Source organism: Garra rufa, chromosome 8, assembly GCF_049309525.1.
Source record: "Garra rufa chromosome 8, GarRuf1.0, whole genome shotgun sequence".
Taxonomy (NCBI): domain Eukaryota; kingdom Metazoa; phylum Chordata; class Actinopteri; order Cypriniformes; family Cyprinidae; genus Garra; species Garra rufa.
Genome location: NC_133368.1, coordinates 38,683,877 through 38,706,876, shown reverse-complemented (window position 1 = coordinate 38,706,876; position 23,000 = coordinate 38,683,877). Strand labels below are relative to the sequence as shown.

The following is a 23,000-nucleotide window of genomic DNA, read 5'->3' as shown; positions in this document are numbered from 1 at the left end:
GACCGGATGTCGCCAGCGCGGGAACCAGGGAAGTAGGTAAGCACTGCTTAGCGCAGTTAGACACTTCTCCAGGACGTTTATCCTTCTGGGTTTTGTCTCCTTCCCTGTCTTTCCCCAGGCTGCCCCACCACGGTCACGCCGGTCAACGTTCCCTTGATACCACTACACTGGTTGATACGGACGGTACGGCCCGGCTCCAGGCGTCCGCCCAGACTCACAGGTACCCCTTACATTCTTTATTCGGAAACAGGCGTGCCTCTGTTCTGCCTGCGGAGGTCGCGTTCCTACTGGCGAAGGACGCGATCCAGCCTGTCTTTCCGGCCGGGACGAGGTCGGGGTTTGATAAGAGTCCTGACTTCACGTGTCCAGTTAGAGTGGTGGGTTAACATCCGCCCTGGATGGAGCTCTGTTCCGATCCCTTCTTAGGCTGTCGGCACACATGCTCACGACGACGCACATACAAGTATGTTTCCGTCTCCAGGGCTGGGTTGCAGCCATCTGCCTGAAGGGCACCCGCTGTCGCGTCTCGATCTTTCCCCGGTGCACACCCCTCCGGCGGTCTGCCCCGGGGGTCGAGCGCTCAGCGCGAGGTGCTTCCACTTGGCTAGTCCCTCTCCTTCCTGCCTTCTTTAGGCCATAGGAGCTCCCCTGTCCCCTCTTCGGCAGACAGGTACTCGCGTCTTCAACTGTCTCTTCGACTGGTGCTTACCAGCCCACTCGTGAGTTCCGTTGTGCGAATACAGGGACCTGGTGCCTCGGCACCCCCGCCATCTGGTCCTTCAGGCCAACCGAGGGAATCCCTTTCCTCGGTCGGGAGCCCGACTCGGTCCACAAGACGGCCCGCCTTGCTACCAAGAGCGCGCAGTTGGTGCTGTAGTCTCTGAGCTAATCAGGAACTATTCAGCGGTCCCCTCAAATCAGAGGCTCCTGGGGCACATGTCAGCTCTAGCCGCTTGCCGTTAAGCTGTTTCATGTGAGACCGCTGCAGCACGATCGAGTCCTATGATGGGCATGGCATCTCGGCTCTCTCCGGACTGGCGTTTTCCCGCAGTATTGCCGACAAGTCAGCCCGTGGCTTACCACGGGTTGGGTTGCCATGTACAACAGAGGCTTACAGCTCCTCCCATCTGCTCCCATGGAGTCCAACGTGGCAGATTTTGCTACTTGCCATTCATTTAAAGCAGGGAAACTCAACCGTGCAGCCCCCCGGTTCCCACGGCAGTCCACCCACCTGCAGAATGGCGACTCCACCCCGTGACGCAGCTAGTTGGAGTTATATCGGCAGGCCCAGCCACATCCGCTCGCCCTCCCGATTCCTCCCATTGCCAGAGTAACTCTGGCACATAGCTGACCTCCGGGGCCCAAGTACGCCCTTCCCCAGTGAGCCTCCTTGCGCAGACTCTGTGCGAGTCCAGGGAGGACGAGGAGTAAGTCTGGAGGTTGCGCTGCAAGGACGGCCCACCCGGACTTAGGTCTTAGTAACCTTCCCCTCGCGGCAGTCCCTCCCTGTAAGGGCACGGCTTGACACCATAGATCTCTCCGGCCTTCCACAGGCCGTGATACAAACTATCACTCGGTACTGGGCTCCCTTGGCAAAGGCTGGCTCACGCACTGAGATGAGGTCTATCGCTGGCATTCCTCTCGCTGAGAGGCACAGAGATACACGATTGCAGTAGTGCTTCCTATCCTGCAGGAGAGTTGGAGCGCAGGCTGTCCCCTCGACTCTCGGAATATATGCCGCCGCTTAGCCGCATATCACATGCAGTAGATGAAGCAAAATAGGTAAGCTCCCACTGGTCGTGAGGTCCCTCAGAGGTGCCAGACCGCGCCTCATACCCTCTTGGGACCCCCCCGTCGCCCTTCGGGGCCGCGGGGCGCTTCATTTTGAGCCCCTGGCCTCAGTCGAGCTAGAATTCCTGTCATTTAGACAGCGCTCCTGATTGCCCTGGCCTCCATCAAGAGGGTAAGGAGACCTACAAACTTCTCTGTAGGGAAGCTTCCCCGTCGCCTTCTCAGGCCGCGGGGTGCTCCCTTGGAGCCTCGGGCCTCAGTCGAGCGAGAAAAACGCTCCTGACTGCCCTGGCTCCCATTGAACGAGCAAAGGTTCCCCAGAGGTGCTCAGTGGGCCTCAGTCGAGTCCTGTCATTAAGACAGCGCTCCTGACTGCCCCGGCTCCTATTTAAGAGGGTTGGAGACCTTCAAGCTTTCCTTGCCAGCAAAGTGTGTCAAGAAGTTCGGGCCCGGCGACTCTCACGTTACTACCTGAGACCCCGGCCCGGCTATTGTGCCCAAGGTTCCCCACCACGCTTTTCCGCGGTCAGGTGGTGAACCTGCAAGCTCTGCCCTGGAGGAGGCAGACCCAGCCTTGCGATGTTGTGTCTATGTGAAAATGAATTCGCTCGGCACTTCAGACGCACCTAGCAGCTTATCTGCTTGGGGTTCAGCAGAAAGGGAATGCTGTCCCCAAACTGAGGTGGCTCTTTGGGTGGTAGATGCCTCTCCCTCTCTTATCTATATCTGGGAGAGCCATGCCCCTTAGGTGTTCATGCCCACTCCATTAAGAGTGCTGCTTCATCCTATGCGTTGGCTCATGGCGCCTCACTAGCAGATATCTATAGAGCTGCGGGCTGGGCGACACCTAATACCTTCGCTAGGTTCTTCAACCTCCGCGCAGAGGCCGTTCCTCCCGTGTCTTAACATAAGACTTCAGGCGAGCGGGGGGACGGCTGGTGTCGGCTTGCTGCGCCATTCCCACGTGGATCCGTGCGCTATCTCCCAGAATGTTCCCTCCGGCGAACCTGGGTCCTCCATGCCCCGCAGTCAGGGCTAGATGCGGAGTAGTCCTTGGCTGTGATCCTGCCTGGGTCTCCTTCGCCCCGCAGGTTGTGGCTATACTTTTCAATATTTTCCAGCGGAGGAGACCGCTGTTTCCCTCGTGTATCCCTAAGAAATCTTATGGATATATTGAATTATTCTCATTTCCACATGCACAAATTGCATGTGCTCCGCCCCCCCAACCCATGCTTCAGTACATCTGGCATCCCTTCAGGCCCCCTTATAAAAAGGGGGCCTCGGGGCGTTGGGAAGGTTACGTTCAATGACCGCCTGCGGACACGTCTGGGAAGACCTGCCGGCACGTGGCGTTGTGCGTAACGCGGCGTCAGGGTCGTGGCCTTTTCCATGGGTCTAGTTCCCAATGTAACGTCGAAGTGATTCGACTGAAGGGGTAACGTCTAGGTTACGAAGGTAACCCTCGTTCCCCGAAGGAGGGAACGGAGACGTTACATTCCCCTGCCACGCCCCTGGCGTCGCGCTGACGCTGGGCTCTCCCGGCTCTTCAGCAAAAGCCTGACTGAGTGGTGCGCGCAGCCATCTTATATACCCGTATGTACGGGGGCGTGGCCGGCGCGCACGTCCACTCGCCAATTTTCAATTGGCCTTTTTAATAAGGCTCAGAGGTGATCGGTCTCTCAAGCGAGATCCCAATGTAACGTCTCCGTTCCCTCCTTCGGGGAACGAGGGTTACCTTCGTAACCTAGACGTTTCTTAATGACAAAACATCTTTAAGTACCTGCAATAATGCTGATAAAGTCAATAAACAATAAATGAGGAAATTAATATTTCACACACATTTGTATGTTATTAGTTCTCCGGTGTTGTTTAACGGTAACTTTGACATGGTAAACAGGTAAACAATTTATTTGCTTTTTGTGCTCAAGTGTTTAAATAATACATTCTGGTTTTTTTATTATTTAATTAATGAATTCTTAGCCTTTTTATCAACTCTCAAACCCACTACAGTTCTTGCATTAAATCCTGGTTTAATGTAATGTTTAATGTACTTCATGATTTTCTCTCCTTGCTTTTTTATATCAAGATCATGATTTCCACAAAAATAATAAGCAGCAAGAAAAATGTTCTTATAAAACGAATAGTTCTGGTCCTTCATTCTGATCGGTTAAGCCATGTTCAAAGCTGTTGTATATATGTGACCCTGGACCACAAAACCAGTGATAAGTGTAAATTTGTCAAAATTGAGATTCTTATGTCATCTGAAAGCTGAGCAAATAAGCTTTCCATTGATATATTGTTTGTTAAAATAGGACAATGTTTGTCTGAGATGCAACTATTTGAAAACCTAGAATCTGAGGGTGCAAAAAAATCTAAATATTGAGAAAATCGCCTTAAAAGTTGTCCAAATGAAGCTCTTAGCAATGCATATTACTAATCAAAAATCAAGTTTTTATATATTTATGGTAGAAAATGTACAAAATATCTTTATGGAACATGATCTTTACTTAATATGCTAATGATTTTTGGCATAAAAGAAAAATCGATAATTTTGACCCATACAATGTATATTTGGCTATTGCTACAAATATACCCGTGCTACTTAAGACTGGTTTTGTGGTCCAGGGTCACATATTCTCTACAAACATACACCTTTGTTTACTTTTGTGTGTTGCTCAGCAACCACTTGTTGCAACAATCAACCGTTTCTGAGGAACTACATTGTTTGGCGGAAGAATAATGTTTTTATTAATATCAATACACTTTATTTGCCATTTTATTTTGTGAAACCTTACTACGTATATGAAATAACCGTTTTATAAGCCCAGTGAAGCTGTGGTTTAAAGTGAATTCATAACAGCTAACAGCTTAGCTGTTATAAATTCACTGTAAACCTCAGCTTCTCAGAGCTTATTGCTTTATTGACCACTAAATCAGTAAATCAGAATGATTTGTGATCATGTGGCAATGAACAATTGAACAATTGCTGCTAAAAACTCAGCTTTGCCATCATAGCAATAAATTACATTTAAAAACACACACACACACACACACACACACACACACACACACACACACACACACACACACACACACACACACACACACACACACACACACACACACACACACATATTTATATATATATATATTTCACAATTTCACTTTTTTACTGTATTTTGGATCAAATTAATGTATCCTAGGTGAGAATCTTTCAAAAACATCTTACTAACACTAAATGTTTGAACGGTTGTCTATATTGTCATATTTAGGGATTCTTGGTGTCAAAAAGTTTGAAAAGCCTCTATATAAAACACAACCTTCCCAATCATCTCCAGTCACCTTATACGCAAAACTGTCTGAGCAATTCATTAAACATTCTCAGCGTAATTTCATGGCATAACTGCATTACTTCAATCAGAGCACTAACAGGAGCGGATTGCAGCCTGAACAGGTATGGACAAGTCCTGACAGAGGGAAGAGGGAAGCTCATTAAACACTTCCTCTTATCACTGGCTGATCTGTAACGTGTGGAACACACTGGATATTCATTAGCTCTCTCTCCTCTTATCCTGTCGAGTTTAATTGCTAATGATCCTTTCTGTGTGCGTATGCAGGTGCCTGCCGTGATGCCTGACAAATTGAATCTACGCTTACAAAAAGAAGACTTCTGTACAGAGGGGTGCGTACAATTTCCGAGATCGGTTCTTTACTCCGGTGGTGGCTGCTTACAGTATCTCCTTCCTGTTCCTGTACCTGTTGGTTGCAAACTACAGATGAGGATATGATGCATAGCCCTGGCTAAAACACTGCGCATCTGTGACCTGTGCTGTTGCTGAGGGAATCTGCTTCTGAAGTTGTGCTAGAGGGTGGAGTCAAAATGGCCCTTCGGTGGCCATAAAGCCAGAACTCAAACTCATGCCTATCCATCAATGCCTGTTAATCCACCAAAGTCCAAGCCATTTGTGTCTGAGGCTTTGAAATGTGCTTCAAATAAAGACAAATCATCTGCCAGTATTGACAGATGCACGCCATTTTCATGAATCCCGTGTATTGCAATCGGCAAATGATGACGAATGTTACCATGGGAAAATCGGATTGATTACGTCGTTGTGTGGTAAATACCATCTCTGTTGGACTGTTCTTTTTCAACACCTGTGATAGCTCCGAGGGCAAATCTTGTTGAAATTATTCTGAGCAAATCTAAAAATAATCTTGTATGCGTAAGGCTTAATGCACATGTGAGAAGAAATTGGAGAAAAATGGCTTTGTTTTCTGTTCGGAGACTTTCGCGAGGTAAAAGGAGGTCAATTTGAGCCAAATTCTGAGCTTCCCTGCCAAAAAAATAAAATAAAATAAAATAAAATAAAATAAAGAACAGAACACAACTTTCAGGAACTGAGTTAAATTAGTCATATACTTTATAAAATATATAACCTAATGTTCCACTCATATGCATTTTTTACATTACATATTCACCTTAAATACATGCTTTTACTGGCCAGTCTTGTCTTTTGAAGCAGCCATACTGACTATCCTCATCTGGAGTGCTACCAAAATGAATCTATGTGATGTTCCAACAAGTTATGAATCATCATTTCAATCCTCTAACTCCACAAAGCCAGTTGTCGAATAATAGACGCTCAAACTTTAGGTTTGAACATTTGCATTCTTAGCTGCCAGCTACTGTATGCCAAAAAGATCAGTTATCATAGTCAATATCAATGAATACAGATATGACCCATTCAAAGCTCTGAATAAATAAATCCAACAATCCACACTACAAGCATATCCTGAGTTCTGAATCACTCTCAGACAGCCTTAAGGAACAACAGTAACAAATAACAAATAACATCATGGAGTGCCTCCAGATCTTTCTGACTGGACATGTCAACTGTTTTCCTGTGAAAACAGTTCTATTTTGGGGATGAAAGAGGGATACAGCAACAGGCTGCTTAGTTTACATATGCAAAATAAATATGCCACCATTTTTCATTGTATGGGAACTGGGAAAGTGCTTTAAGGTACAATTGGACAATCACACAATAATGATTCTCTATTTAAAGCTTTTTTAATGAAATTGGTGTTACAATCAGTACGAACGTTCCATTTATGTGGTATTCTGTGATGAGAATAACCTACAAATATACACATGTTGCATATTAAACATCAAATATGGTCTGTCTGGCTGTTACTATGTGATTGTACAGCAAATTTCTTCACAGGAAACTTGTCATTTCTAGTTAGGACACAGTGTAACAGTCTTTCCTCTTGGCTCATGAAGTGCCAAGTTTGTAATTCAGCCAAACACAATCATAAACTAATATAAAATGGAAAAGTAGAAAGGTAAACTATGAGACAATTATTTTTTTCTGTTACTTTCTGTACCTGGCAAAAAATATCACAGTGTGGGAGGATAGATCAGGGCCAGACTCATTTCAACACTTACCCTATCCTGCGGTGAGAGTGAAATGGAACCACCAGGTCTATTTGTGGAATCTAAATAAACCATTCAAAAAAATAACACCCTTTAAACTGCCCTGCTGATACAGTCTCTAGATTAGAATTCTCTAGAACTGTCCACAGCTTTACCATCAATCAAAGCGAGATACTGTTACTGTCCCTAGAGATGTGTCATGTCTGACATTTATAGCATGAAACAAGATGAAATATCTTGATGGAACAAGATGAAAGAAAAAAAAAAACATGCTGACCAAAAAGTAGCTGAGTCAAATATTTCGACTCAAAGTCCACAACCTCATGTCTACTTTGGTTTACATACATTTTTCTTTGATACAGTATGCACACGCAAACACACAGATGCACACACACATTTTCCACATTTTATGGTGTCATTGCATAGGCATATCGGTTTTTTATACTGTACAAACTGTATTTTCGACCCCCTTATTCTAATCCTAATCCTAAACCTACCCCTCACAAAAAAACTTTCTGCATTTTTAGATTTTCAAAAAATATCTCTGTATGATTTAGAAGCTTGTTTCTCATGGGGACCAAAAAAATGTCAAAATTATTATTATTGCTATACCTATTGGGGCTTTTTGTCCCCATAATGTAGGGAATTCCAGGACCACACACACACAAAGTGTACATTTGAAAGTATTTAATTTTCATAGATTCTATTTATCCTGAAAGGACCTTCATAAATTATTCTAATATGCTGATTTTGGTGATCAAATTAATGCATGCTTACTGTACTTAACAAAAAGTTAAATTTTTAAATTAATTCTTACTGACCCAAAACGTTTGAATGGCAGTGTATATGCATATATTGTATATAAAAAATAAGGGTAACACTTTACTCAAAGCCTTTATGTAATGCATTATAAAAGCAGTTTTAATGTATAAGTTCTGCCTTGTAATGCACCTTACAAATGCATTGTACAATCTCATGAGACATACACAGTTAATACATTATAACAGTTATCAATTCATTGTTACACTATGCATTTTAAATTTGATTATAATTATTTACAGTAAGATATAATATACTACAACGCACATTATGAATGATTATAATCAGGGCCTAAAACTAACTTTTTGCCACTGTCAATGACCGGTGGCATGATAAAATTTACTGGCCTTTTTTTTTTTTCCCCGGACTTTTTGCAAAAACAGGCAGTTATTACTTCTACAATGCCTAAACATACTTACAATGTTTTTGATTTGTCCAGCTACTGGTGTCTCTATTAAATGCATTTTCCTCAATTTTACCTATTATTAAAGCCATTCAACATTACAGTATATTTGAAAGCTATTATTTCTTATTTCTAGCTTTTATGTCTAAACTATAAATTGGATATGCATAAACTATAGAGATTAATCTTTATTCAAGCTGCACAAGTTAATAAGTGATTAGAGCAGTCCAGTGATGACTTCTCTTTTTTTGTTCTTTGATTTACATTAATGACAGACTTCAACAAGTTTTACTTTAAAAGCAGCGCGGTCTCTTTAAAACCTGATGCACATAATGCGGATCTGACACACATCTGATTTTCTCCCAACTCTTTACGGTCATTTAAGACTTTATAACTGATTTAAGACCACATTTACGAGGTAACTCGCCAAAACCGAGCATTTTGACATAATTGTGTGTGTCTTTGTACATAGAAGCGCTACCGATGCACTGTCTGTCCGAATGCGCAACCTTCAAAACTATACTTCACTGCACTGTTAAGGTGTCGCCACATTCTCGTGTTATGAAGAATAAAGAAGGGAAAAGTTAATCTTCCGAAATGAAGCAGCAATATCTTCTCAGGTGAAAGTTATTAGAACCTTACGAACAAGCTGGCCATTACACTGCTCTGACATTATAAGCCCATTTGTATTCCATTATCTGATTCGCTCTTGATGCAATGAGAGAACAGCTAATTACGATAATCGTATTTTCGGAAAAGATAATTTTATTCGCTTAAGTCAGAAACAGTGAATCCCTTGAAAAACTGGCTGTTGTTTTCACTACATTGCAATGTTACATTTTCGTAAAAGTTTTACCCGGCAACTGACTCTGTCACATATACTCACCAACATCGTTTTTTACTCGTATTTGGCGCTTGGCGAGTGTTAATTTTAGGCCCTGATTATAATGCATTATAGCCTTTACTTAAAGCCTTTATGTATAATTCATTATTAAGGGTTATTAAAGTGCTAGCAAAATGAGTATTTAAATATATAGAATTATACATACATAAAAATGGAAAATACTTGTTTCATATACATACATGCCATATACTGCATTAAAGAAAAAAAAGGCTTCTGAAAATGTCATGCAACAGTCACTGTTCTTCTTTTAGTTTACCATTTCAATCCTGTTGAATTGATTCAGACACATCCAGCATGTCATAAAAAGATAAATAATTGCTTGTGTAAATTTGGGCTTGAGCTATTAAAAGCGATAAGGCTTTGAAGAGAATAATGCATGATAACACATCATAACCTTAGGCTGATTGTTTGAATTAATTGTTTATTGGTTGTGGTAATGAAAATGAGTGGTGAATGAATTTGTCTATTTTCAGCATGCAAAGGACGTGCTAAAAATGACTCAAAGCTAAGCCTAATCAAACAGACAAACAATTTCCACCCAACAAACAAACAACAAAAAAAATGCCTGTCAGTTCTACGGCTCTAAGAGTCTGAAGGTTAAATATAGTGTCTTGATTAATGCTTCATTTTGAGAAATCCTTCAATCTAGCAGGTGGCCAAACATTTTAGGAGACAGTTACTGATGGATTTATTACAAGGTGACGCAGCAACGCAAAAGCCTATGGAAAGAAAAAAAGCCACTGTCATAAAGCCACTGTAAGGGAAAGGACGAAAACACGTCCGGTTGTTATTTGTTCCACATCAGCTAGAACTGGTTTTGCTTCAATTAGGGTCAGCCGTTGAATTGTGCTTTATAAAAGCCACCTGTATTCTTGGAGAGCAATCACAATCTAGTGCTCTATTTTTGGATTGCCCCCATCTGTGCTTGAAGCACCTATAAAATAGGCAATTTTACAGGTGGAACCGTGGATCAGTCAGCTGTGTCTGAGGGATAACTGATCTGGGCATGTGAAGATGCCTGGAGCTTGACAGCCTGGTGGATTGAAGGACCACACAGCTCATGTCATTTACTCAGAGTGAGAAAAGCACAGAGAAAAAAGAGAAATCACAGGAAACCAGGGGCCTTACCTTTCAATTTACACTATTACTTTTACAATTTGTCCTAGCATATCCCGTAACACCGAAGATTGTTATGACAAATTGCAAAAGTAATCATGCAAATTGTGATGAGCTGCTGGTTTCTTTTGGCTTTCCTCTCTCTCTCAACAATTGCTGGAATATGTTGCTGATGTGCTCGAGGAGAGAGGTGACATGCTGTTATCCACAGAGACATCCGACCTCTAATTGCTTTCAAAAGCCATTTCCTATGATATTTGGCCACAGCAGAAGTTCATTTGCATCCTATGAAGAAGGTGCCTTGTTTTTTCCAAGTGCACTTGCCAAACGGGTCACGCTTTCTCACGCTAATTATCCTATGAGTCATCTTTACCTGTGCATCACGGCCCCATAAAAAGGTAAAAATAGACAGAGAACAAGATGGAGAACTGTACTAATTAACACGGCTCACCCTCTTTGCTGATTTCCCTCAAATGCAGGGAAGGAACATGAAACTTTTTTAAGGCTGTAATTGTGCATTATGAGGAATGTTTTTGGATGTATTGTGATTCCATGGTTCAAAGAGCACATTGTTAAAGTATTATAACCTAATTTAGTTTTAAACTAGATCTTGTTAGTTAGGGTAGGTCTGACAGTGAATGCAGGGATTTAACAAGTTGTTTTAATTTAGCTTTGCTAATTGTCCTGTTCCAGAGGCATTCTCCCAGGAAACTATGATAGCTTTAAATGTCCAAAATGTTACCAACAGCCAACTACTACAAAATATAATACACAACCATTTAAAAGGCTCAGTGGTATTTTTTAAATAAGTGTCCATATTATGCCATTTCGAATATTGCTTTTCATGCAGTGTGTAATGTAGCTGTATGTGAATGCAAATGATCCGTGAAGTTGGAAAGCCGAAAGTGCACGATAAATAAAGTTATTGTCTCCCAAAATAAAGAACTGACACTGAACAGCCTGAACAAGTAGTTAGTAATTCGAATAACACTTTTGTGATGGTTATGCGTCACAGTGTAAGACATTTGCATAATGACCCCGCCCACAAACACATCATTTTACTGACAACTTCTTCTCTAATCTCGGGGAGGTCAACGCTGGATTCACAAAAAGCTTGCTTTTTAAAGATGGCTCAGTTCCCAGTTCCCATTTGGACCAGCTGGCTCCACTGAATCTATAAGTATGATAAATAATGGATGTTTATATTTTCTATCAAGCAATCAAAATACGGAATTATGACAATGGGCGAATCATTTCTGACACGCGCTGTACGCACTAACCCAATTACAACAGACTGGACCATCTGACCAATCAGAGCAGAGTAGGCTTATAGAAAGGCGGGGTTTAGAGAAACTAAATATTTGAACTGCTTCGAACAAATCATTTGAGAATTGCTGAAAAATGAGGTGATATAAATGCATATTTTGAGAAAAGCGTTGTTTAAACTTGCATGCATGTAAACCTATTGTAGGAGAATCCCAAAACAATATTAGGAACCTTAAAAATAGCATAATTGGGGCACTTCATTAAAACTATTATTTAACATATATATTACATTGAACATGCCTTAAATTAACCAAAAGTGACATTGTTACAAAACAAATTGTATTTTAAATAAATGCTGTTTCAAACATCAATAATAATAAGAAATGTTATTGCACCAAATCAGCATATTAGAATGATTTCTGAAGGATCATGTGGCACTGACATTCTTGCCATCAAAAGAAAAAAATGCATTTTTAAATACATTAAAATAGAAAACAATTATTTTATATAACTGTAATAAAAATACACGAAGTAAAAATGCTACAGTAAAAACCTGTTCCCCTACTATATACAATGAAAAACTGTATTGGGCATGTATGTATGTTACATCTAATGTGGTTAATTTACTGGTTATTGCATTATTTAAGCCCTATGTGTGTTACGATGCTAGTGTTCAGTGTTTGTGTGAATGACACTGTGCACCTTCTATAAACGTTAATATTTAAAAGCTGCTTGTGATGGGCTTTGGTTCATCATGTGACTTTCTCATCACCACCTGCTTTTGGTGGTTATCAGTGTATTACAATGGTACAAAACCATTTTAAGTACTTCAATAGGATGGTACATTAACATTATATCAGTTAATAAAATTAAGGTATTTAAATGTAAATTTAAGTTAAAACTGTAAAACTTAAAATGTTGCTACCATATTTTTCACACAAAAATTCTGGCAACCACAGCCGTTTTTTTACCGTAAATTTTACAGAACTTTTTTACAGTGTATTTTTTGATGAATTAAATGAACCCTTGGTGAGCATAAGACACATCTTTAAAAACCAACCCCAAGCTTTTGAACAATAGTGTAAAATGAATAGAACAATGTCTTACCTGTTTTAACTTTTTCAAGTCTTCATCCAACTCAAGATTGTCCAAAATGACAGCCACAAAAAGACTCAGAAGAATCTAAAAGACAAGCATAATGAATTCAGTTTTCTTTGAAATTTGCTATTTGAAGATATTCAGACAATTCTTTCATTAGTCACACATCCTAAATGAATGTTCCAGCAGTTATAAGACATAAACACTGTGATGTGGCCTTAATATTCTCCACCATACATTGTCAGTAGGTGTATAGTGCTCATGGGGTGATGTTGACAGATAATCTGTCATGCAAACATGAGGTCTGTCCAAGAGTTATTTATGATCCAACAATAGAAATAACATTTGATAAAAGAATATGCTGTGGAGCCAAAGGAAAACAAAAATGCTTTACCATAAACACAGCAAACACAACAAGAGGTAAATTCATGCTTCGGGAAACAACAACAACAACAACAACAAAAAATCAATAAATCAATCACAGCTGACTGTATCTTAGATGTCATCAGTGCTTTTATATTACTGACATACGTCTCCGTATATGTGAGGTGTCCAAAGCTGTCCTCTAATGCATTAGGCATTGTGTCTTCTCTCTTCATCATTTTTTTTTTTTTTTTTTGTGACAGGAAATGAATAAATGATTCAGCCGTGTCTTGATTACATGCTCGGTCTGTTCTGTCATTAGTGTGCGTCTCATTCAAATGTCAAATTTAAACGGCTGCTCCTCACTCACTCAAACTTGCCAAAAGTCAAACAAAAGAAAAAAAAAATCATTGACCATAGTGCAATTACATCCAGAGAGAGTACATTTTGTTCTCAACAGAGGGCATTTCCAGGCAATGGTTAATATAAATCTATTGCTAAAGACTTCATGTGCAAATATTTCATTATCTTTGTAGTATGCTTACATGTGCATTGCATTTTGAAGCTTTTTTTATGTAAATGGTTGGTAAAACAACAACAAGACACCAATGGCTAAATGTTTACTTGTAATATCTGTAATGAGGACTGACAGGGGCTGTGATGTAGCTGTGAAATGCCCCAAAGATGTGTTTTTTTTAAAAGATAAAAATGGATGAAGGGAGTGTTTGATGTCAGGTGTGACGACTGGAAAATACATATGTGTTAGGATGTTTCCAGAGGCAATTTCCTGCTATATTTCCTAGGCAAGCAATTGTTGTTTCTTTTCTTTCTGTTCTTGGCTAGGAGGCAGCACAGGAATTTATCCATGTCCGCTCTATACACAACCTGAGTTTTTCAGGCTACAAGCAGTCACAAAGCAAACCAGGAAATCCTCCTTGAAGTCTTTATAATTACTGCCTGAGGAAAACATAGCAGGCAGTACTCAACTGCTGTACTATAGAAAGTCCTACACACAGACTGATCCACTTTATTCACATTCACTAAGTACCTGAGTGCCTTAGACATCATCCTGAGTGCTGCATCTCTTCAAACCACACAAAACTGCCCATTAGAGGTTGGAATGCTGCTCTCACTAACAGTCAACCTGCTACAGGATCTCTGAATATGTTCTCTTGATGGCTAGGTAAGCCAGAAGATCAAGAGAAGGAAGGGAGGATGAAGGATGATTCATTTTTTAACAGTCTGGTTAGCTCTCAGCAGCATAAATGCAAGCTGTCTTCATTTTAGATGCATTTGCTTTGCTGCTGTCTCCCTGAAATTGGGAACACATGGATCATGTCCAACACACTGAACTGGGGTCCTTAATGGGATACCATAATGAAAATTAACATCATAAGTGATGAGGTGGATCACCAAAAGGTGCCAGAGCAACAACTGTGTTGAAACATCACCTGTATTTTTTTGTAAGTTTAGTTTCCAGAATTACTTTTTGAAACCCAGTTCCCTTTCGAAGGGAACTCTCACTGCGTCCTCTAGAGGGCGCTTTGGGGAACGCTGCAGCGTTACTCGTGTCTGAAGAATACATAGAAAAACTACATGAAATGGCCGGCGACAGCGTATGACGTCACCGCGGCGCGCACGTCGCTGCCGCTGCGTCACTACCAGGCGACCATAACATAAAAGAGGCGCCCGTGCAACGCAATACATCTTCGCTGTCTTCAGCTATCTCTTTGTCTAGGAGTGCATCTATTCTCTCATCGGAGACCTGCGTGTGACGTGTGTAGTAATTTGATACCCACACTTTCACACTACCCAAACTATGAGGGGATAAGGCAAGCAATTTTAGCTCTTGAGAGAGTAGAATGCAATCGGTGCATTCATTGCTTGGTTTTACGAGAGGCACGCTCTTATACCGACTTGCACGACTCTCAGCTATGTGAGTGTGGTAAATTTCAGCACGTTCAGCTCCCGAGGGAACTAATGGGCTTATGGCGAAAACGCATTCGCAAAGGAGGGAGGTGAGTTTCTCTGTTCCTCATTTTGCATGATTGTGTCTGCCTCTCGCGGCATTAACAAACGCATTTGTCGTCAGTGGCTCCTTGCTTGTCTGCTCCGGGGAATTTATGTCCCGTTAAGGCAGGAACATAAATCCACGCGGACGGGGGTCTGTCGATCCCCCTGTTAGCTTAAAAAAAAAAAAACGAAGGCAGGGTCGGTTCGACCGAGGTAGTACTCCCCTTTCCGCGGGAAGGGTTTATTCAGAGTACCGTTTCTCGCTAACAGAGCCAGGTTTCCTCCCGGTTCATCTGGGTTTAGATCCTATCCTTCTTGTCCAGGCTGATTCTCACTCTTCAGGCCTCACGCACGAGCTGGGCTCTCCCCTTTCCGAGGAAAGGGTCCCCAATGAGCGCCCCCTCGCCAGGACGGGCGTTCCTCCCTGGCCTTCAGGGTTAGGAGTTTGTCCTCATGACTTACAAGATGTTATTCTGGATCTGTTTTTGTGTGTTGTGTTTATTCCTTAGGAAGGAATATTTATAATTCAACGAAGCACCCCTCTCTCCGGTCGTATGGTGGTGCTTGTCTTCCAACACTTCGATCCAGAAGGGACAGCCTACAGAACAGGTTTCCCCCCTTTCAGTGGTTAAACGTGGGAGTTTTTCCCTTCACCTAGGTAAGCGTCTTAAAAATACATTTTAGGATTGCCCTAGCATGTTTAACTCTGTTGCAGATAGCCTGTGTACGAGAATCCCCTTCGTGTCCTCTCCTAAGTGAACTACAGGATTCCGTTGGACCCTGTTTAGGTAACCCAGAGGAAACTTCCTCTTTTAGCATCTGGTTTCCATGGAGACAGAGCTTCTCTAACCTGTTGAGATAGGAGTTCACTTGAATAGGAGTGCTGGCAGGCCACCCCCCTTTTTTACAATACGCCTGAGGGCGGAGGAAGTGCTCGCTGCAGACTCGAGCAACTAAAGGATGCTCCCTTTTCTGCGGAAAAAGGTTTAAATTGAGCACTACCTGGTGACCACTTTCCAATTTTGGGTTATGATTCCAGTCTACTTATGTGAACGTAAGTTCACATAAGTTCACATTCTAGCCTGAGGGCCGGGGTAATGCTTGATGTAGAATCTACACCCAGGTTGACAGATGCCTCCCTCTCTGTGGAAGGGCTTGAGCATCTTTCAGTGTTAAAACACCTCAGAAAGCTGGCACCTTAGGGTCGATTCTCGCTCCTCAGGCCTCATTTCACTTCCCTTTCCGAGGAAAGGTTTTACGAAGTGTTAAACCATAGGATGGTTTTTCCCCCTGACCTCAGGGTTAGGAAGCTGTCCTTATATTTAATTCCGGAGCTACCCAGAATTCTTTAAGGCAAACCAAACAGTGCTCCCCTTTCTGAGGAAAGGGTCACTTAGAGCTTAAGAACTCACGTTCCTCCCTGTGCGCAGGGTTTTTGGAACTGACCTTATAGCTCCCCTAAGTTTAGGGTTCCCTTCAGAGCACCATCTCAGGGTGGAAAGTTTTCCTCCCTTCCTGGGGAGGGAATCTACCCTGGGTAGACTCTGAGAGTGACTACCTTCTACAAGGATGTTGGCGTGCCCCCCTTTTCCTAAGGGTTCACTGAATCAGAAGCACCACTCCTTGGTGGCCGAGTTTCTTCCCTGTGCGTCAGGGTAAGGAGTTTGGCCTTCATACTTCAGGTTTTACTCTCCAGCCTTGGATTCTGGATGAATGCTCCCCTCTACGAAGAGTGAGAGCATTCGCTCCTGTTGGGCTACGCAGCTCCCCTTCTTTGGAAGGGTCCCCTTGAGCGCCAACCCACCTTCGTGAGATTGCCAGACCTTTATAAGGTCATGTGGACCGGGCTGTGCACGCTCCCCCTTTTTATTAAGGGTTCCCTGAGAGCAGTGCCCCTTCTGGAGAACGATCTTCCCTGTGGATCAGGGTTAGGAATTTGTCCTCTACTATCGTTCACTACTACAGGATGGTCTCAGCTCCATGTTTTATCTCTGTTGACAGATAGCTTGCGAGCCTCTGTCCAGAGTAGGGTGTAGCATGGCAATCCCCTCACCGTGAGGGTTATTCCCTTTTTTTCCGTCTCTTCAGACGGCATGGAGCTGATAGTGAAACCCCCTGGGAAAACACTCTCCTTAAACCCAATCATTTCGGTAAGCGTCCCACGCTATGCCTGGGCGTCTTTCTTAAAATCCACAAGAGTGGTAAGTGCACATACACCTGGGGCACTTCTAATAAATCCACGTCTTGGTAGGATCCCACCAAGTTTTGGGTTCCTCCTTAAAAACCCTTTATGGTATGGGTTACGCATCTTGCCTCGTTCCCATTTATTGGAGTTGGCTTACAACCCCGGTTCCTTGGGTTCAACTCTTTAGATATCACTGCTGATGTCTGCCGACCATCCACTATCAGGGCGTGCCACTACTAGTGGCCCTTTGAACGGACCCAGGACAGGTTTACTGCCCTCATATGGGAGCCAGTTTCTGAGGGAACTAGGCCCGATGTTGCGGTAGTTCCTCGTTCTGACAAGTCTAAGTTTACATCGAAACTTAGCCGTTTCCCTCAGAAGGAATTACTCTAATTCCAAGCCTAGAGCTGTGCCCTGGGTTCTAACCCAGTCCAGGTAAGTGGGTAACAGTTCAGGCCTCTGGCCGTGGGGGATAACGTTTTGACAGCCGTCACCACGTCCTAGTAGGGGCAATTCCTCTCAGAATTGTTGCTTAGTGCTCGCTGGAATAGCATGCACTCCCCTCAGCATGGTAGCGTGGGTATATCCGTTCCCCAAATCGCCATCTAGAGGACGCAGTGAGAGTTCCCTTCGAAAGGGAACGTCTCAAGGTTACGTATGTAACCTCAGTTCCCTGAGAATAGGGAACGAGACACTGCGTCCTCTAGACTTTTTCGCCATGCTTCGGACGATAGCTTCAGACATTGAAGATGTATTGCGTTGCACGGGCGCCTCTTTTATGTTACGGTCGCCCGGTAGTGACGCAGCGGCAGCGACGTGCGCGCCCCGATGACGTCATACGCTGTCGCCGGCCATTTCATGTAGTTTTTCTATGTATTCTTCAGACACGAGTCACGCTGCAGCGTTCCCCAAAGCGCCCTCTAGAGGACGCAGTGTCTCGTTCCCTATTCTCAGGGAACTGAGGTTACATACGTAACCTTGAGATGATTTTCAGTACATGGAAAACCCACTGGATTAGGATTGAACGAGGATTAGTTCACCTCCAGAATAAAAAAATCCTGACAATTTACTCACCCCTATGTCATCCAAGATGTCTTTCTTTCTTCAGTCGAAAATAAATTAAGGTTTTTGAGGAAAACATTCCAGGATTTTTCTTGACATAGTGGACCACAATGGGAGCCAACAGGTTTAAGGTCCAAATTGCCGTTTCAAAATGCTTTAACTTCATGCAACACGTAATCACGTTGCAAAGGTCACGGGTCAAAGGTCAAAGGTCTTTACAAAGGAAACGTGCAAAGAAAGTGAAACACCCTTTACTAAAAAGGTAAAAAAAAGGAGAGTTTTTCACCCTACCCTGCCTTTTTGAACCGAAGTACTCAGATGAAGAACTTACCAGGCGTGACCTTTCCAACTATGTGATGCGTGAAGTTGTGGACGTGCATCGCAGAGCTAATGCAAGATAAGCAATTGTGTTTAAAAAAAGGGATATTAATTAAATTTTTTTTTTTTTTTTTAGAAAATTACATCATTTCGCTAGATAAGACTCTTATTCCTCGGCTGGAATCTTGTAAAGCCCTTTGAAGCTGCACTGAAACTCCAATTTGGACCTTTAACCTGTTGACTCCCAATGAAGTCCACTTTATGGAGAAAAATCCTGGAATGTTTTCCTCAAAAACCTTCATGTCTTTTCAACTGAAGAAAAAAGAAAGACATCTTGAATGACATGGGGGTGAGTAAATTATCAGGAAAGTTTCATTCCAAAAATTACTGTACGCTTGTCCACTGACAAAGAAATGATCAGTCTATAATTTTAATGGTGGGTTTATTTGAACAGTGAGAGAGAATAACAACAACAAAAAATTAAGAAAAGCATATTTAAAAAAAGTTATAAATTGATTTGCATTTTAATAAGTGCAAAACATAACTTAGTACTTGGTGGCAAAACCCCTGTTGGCAAGCACAGAGGTCAAACGTTTCTTGGTTCGCACACATTTCAGGAGGGATTTTGTCCCACTCCTCTTTGCAGATCCTATGCTAGTCATTAAGGTTTCAAGGCTGATGTTTGGCAACTCAAACCTTTAGCTCCCTCCAAAGACTTTCTATGGGATTAAGGTCTAGAGACTGGCTAGGCCACTCCAGGACCTTAATGTGCTTCTTCTTGAGCCACTCCTTTGTTGCCCTAGGTGGCTTCAATGCTCTGGCCCTGACGGTACATGGCCCCGTCCATTGCCCCTTTGATGCAGTGCAGTTGTCCTGTCCTCTTAGCAGAAAAACACCCCCAAAACATAAAGTTTCCACCACCATGTTTGACGGTGGGGAAGGTGTTCTTGGGGTCATAGGCAGCATTCCTCCTCCTCCAAACACGGCGAGTTGATGCCAAAGAGCTTGATTTTGGTCTTGTAGCCCATTTCAGCCTTGTGTAGGTCTACAATCTTGTCCCTGACATCCTTGGAAAGCTCTTCGGTCTTGGCCATGGTGGAGCGTTTGGAATCTGATTGATTAATTGCTTCTGTGGACAGGAGTCTATTATACAGATAACAAACTGAGATTAGGAGCACTCTCTTAAAGGGAGTGCTCCTGATCTCAGTTTGTTACCTGTAAAAAAAAACCTGGGAGCCAGAAATCTTGCTAATTGATAGAGGATCAAATACTTATTTCACTCATTAAAATGCAAATCAATTTATAACTTTTTTGAAATGCGTTTTTTGTTGTTATTCTGTCTCTCACTGTTAAAATAAACCTACCATTAAAATTATAGACTGATAATTTCATCGTTTTTTTTTTTTTTTTGTCAAAACGTACAAAATCAGAAGGGGATCCATTTTTTTTCTCACTGTATATGTTTGGATAGCATCACACATGTTTGGATACCATGTAGGTTAAATTCCAGAAACAATTTAGCATTTAGTACTTTGTAACTTCAGGTTCCATTGTCCTGATGCTGCGTTAATCACCTCAACACCCTTTTGTTCTACAGAAAAAAAAACACAAATAAATTATATTTACCAGTGTGGCAAACAGGTGGTAAAGAATGAAGTATATGGCCACCACTGGAGCCCACATCTGTCCCACTGCCACCAAAGTTTGGTCCATGACATCCACCCATCCTTCCTGAGTAAGAATCTGGAACATGGACATAAATGCCTGAAGGAAAAAAAGAGAAATGATCAGCCTGCATTTTTTATCAGTCTGTATATTTTTTATCAGCCTGTATTTTTTATTCTTTTATGAGAAAACAACAAAAGTCTTTAACAAGCTTGTCAGCCCCAGTGCCTCATCTGGATATTTTAAAAGTCATATGCAGTTGGAATAACATGAGGGTGCACAAACATTAAACTTTAATAGTGAATAGGCATAAACGATGTACGCTTTCATGAATTTTCATGACTCTGATTTGACCTTTCCAGCCACCAAAACAAAATGTAAACTTGAAAACAAACAATTTTACATGTGTTGCTTTTCCTAAATATTTTGTTATGGTTATACAAGGATTTTTGACTGACAATGCTGCGACAAAAATAAGACAAGTCAAAGCACAACATTCACTGAAATAGATGCAAAAAAACAAACAAACAAAAAAAAAAAAAAACAAGGAAGAAGGAAAAACAGTGTCTCTGCATCATATGGAGATATGAGACCATATTTTCATGGCCCTTTTTCCATGGAAGTCAAATGAAGGTCTAAACCCAGCTGGTCCCAAGCCTGGTCACAGTCACACTGTCTCTGAGTGACTGCAGATGAAGATAATTTTGCAACAGGTCTATTGACAAGGGAGCTGGGTAAACATCATTATCTTCAATGGTTATCGTGCCACCCGCCTTGGAAATGAGCGGCATCTGTTTATGTGAGCCCCTCCAAATCCCAGCACGCATTGGGATCAGTGGAGTCCCACTAATAACGGAGGATAAAAAGACACCACTAATGAGAACCCCTCTCATGAGCACATAGTATCAAAAAACTTGGAAGAGAGTCTTACATCTTACATCTACTCTCAAATTAAGTATTATAATAGGTTTAGAGATATTTTGGTCCACACTGGTTTCTGAATTCTTCTTAACCAGTGTTTTTCTGAGGTGATAACTGTAGGTATTTCAACATCTCAGCTATTTAAATCACAAATAAAAATGGTCAAGATATGAAAAAGTTAGATTATAAATCACAGATTTTAAGAACTTAATTTGCTCCTCCAAGACGAAATTATTTTAACAATTCATCTTTTGATCTACAACGAAAAATGCAGATGGAATCATGGAATCCAGTCATTAAAATAGAATTCACTGTATAATGTGAAGTGTCACAGAATTTGCCATATTTTGGATGAATAAATCAAAATACACTTAAATCAAAATGTGATATGATTAGTGTCTGTGAATATCAAGGCGCAAAAATACTTTTTAAATATGAATCCTGCATGTTCTGCGTGCTCTGTGTGAATGAATGGCGTAAGCACATGGTTTAAACCTCTGCTGCCTGAATATATGAGCACATGAACACAAAAACACATAAACAATCTCTAGAAATGCTCTGAGCTTCACTTCAATGAGAAGTTTAATATTTCTTGTGAAAAAAATATCGTCATATCATATACAAACAGAAACACTGTCAAAATAAAAGTTTGGTTTAACTTGAAGAAACTGTGACAGAAATATGTTATCATTAATGTAATGATAGTACTACTACTAATACAATTATTATTAAAACATTATTTTTTTAAATGAATATTTATTAGAAAAATTATTTACCAGAATTTATCAACCAGAAAAATGTAAAAGTATTTCTGAAAATAAATAAATACAATTATAAATTAATTTTTTATCAAATTAATTTATTAGATTTTTTTTAATTATTCAAATTTATTGAAACCATTCAAATAGAATCCAGTAAATGAATGTAAACACAGTATTTGGTAAAAAATAAAACTGAATTTGAGAAAAAGACTGCTGTTAAACTGTGTTTTATGATTTCAATTAATTAGACTAGAATTTTTTATTGAACCATTAAAACAGAATCTAGAAAGAAAAAAAACGAAAAAAAAAAAAAAGAATTTGGAAAAAATAAAACAGAATTTGGGAAAAAAATAAAACTGATTTCATATGTCTCTACTTGCTGTGTCTCCAGAAAGAGTGAGATTTACCCGTGGAAATGTGGTGAAACGATCCAAGTCCTCTACAAAGCAGAACATCTGCAGACTGATGGCAGACATCACTATGAGCAGGCTGGCAGTGAACACCACTAGACTGCCGAGTTTCTTTCCTGGACCGAAAATCTTATACACAAAGTCTTCCAATGCCGGAGAGATCTTTATTAGACGGACCACTCGCAAAACCTGCAGGTAAGACGGATAAACATTACATTTTTTTTAATTAAAACAAACTTAAAATTTGCTTAAGCCACATCTTGAAATTAAAAATCACCTTCAAAGCATCAACCAGCCAATACATAAACAGAAGCATCTTATTACATGGGTTTGACATCAATATTATTATGAAAACTATCATAAGAAGAAGAGCTATGGAGCATATTGGTGTTTGTTTTATTGATTTTTAATGAGCAAACACTGATATCGGGTTCTTCCCAGAGTAACTTGGCAACAAATTGCATTGTT

The 23,000-nt window shown here is 41.3% G+C and overlaps 1 protein-coding gene across 4 annotated transcripts in view; it reads right to left on the bottom strand.

The window, feature by feature from the left end:
• nalcn (sodium leak channel, non-selective) overlaps positions 1-23,000 on the bottom strand; it is a 130,305-nt gene that overhangs the window by 47,915 nt on the left and 59,390 nt on the right. For all 4 annotated transcript variants that reach the window (XM_073845936.1, XM_073845937.1, XM_073845938.1 and 1 more), the window contains 3 exons: positions 22,530-22,721; positions 20,402-20,539; positions 12,844-12,918 (listed from right to left, as the gene is read on the bottom strand). In XM_073845936.1, the coding sequence (XP_073702037.1) occupies positions 12,844-12,918; positions 20,402-20,539; positions 22,530-22,721 (405 nt within the window). The remainder of the gene's footprint in view (positions 1-12,843; positions 12,919-20,401; positions 20,540-22,529; positions 22,722-23,000) is intronic.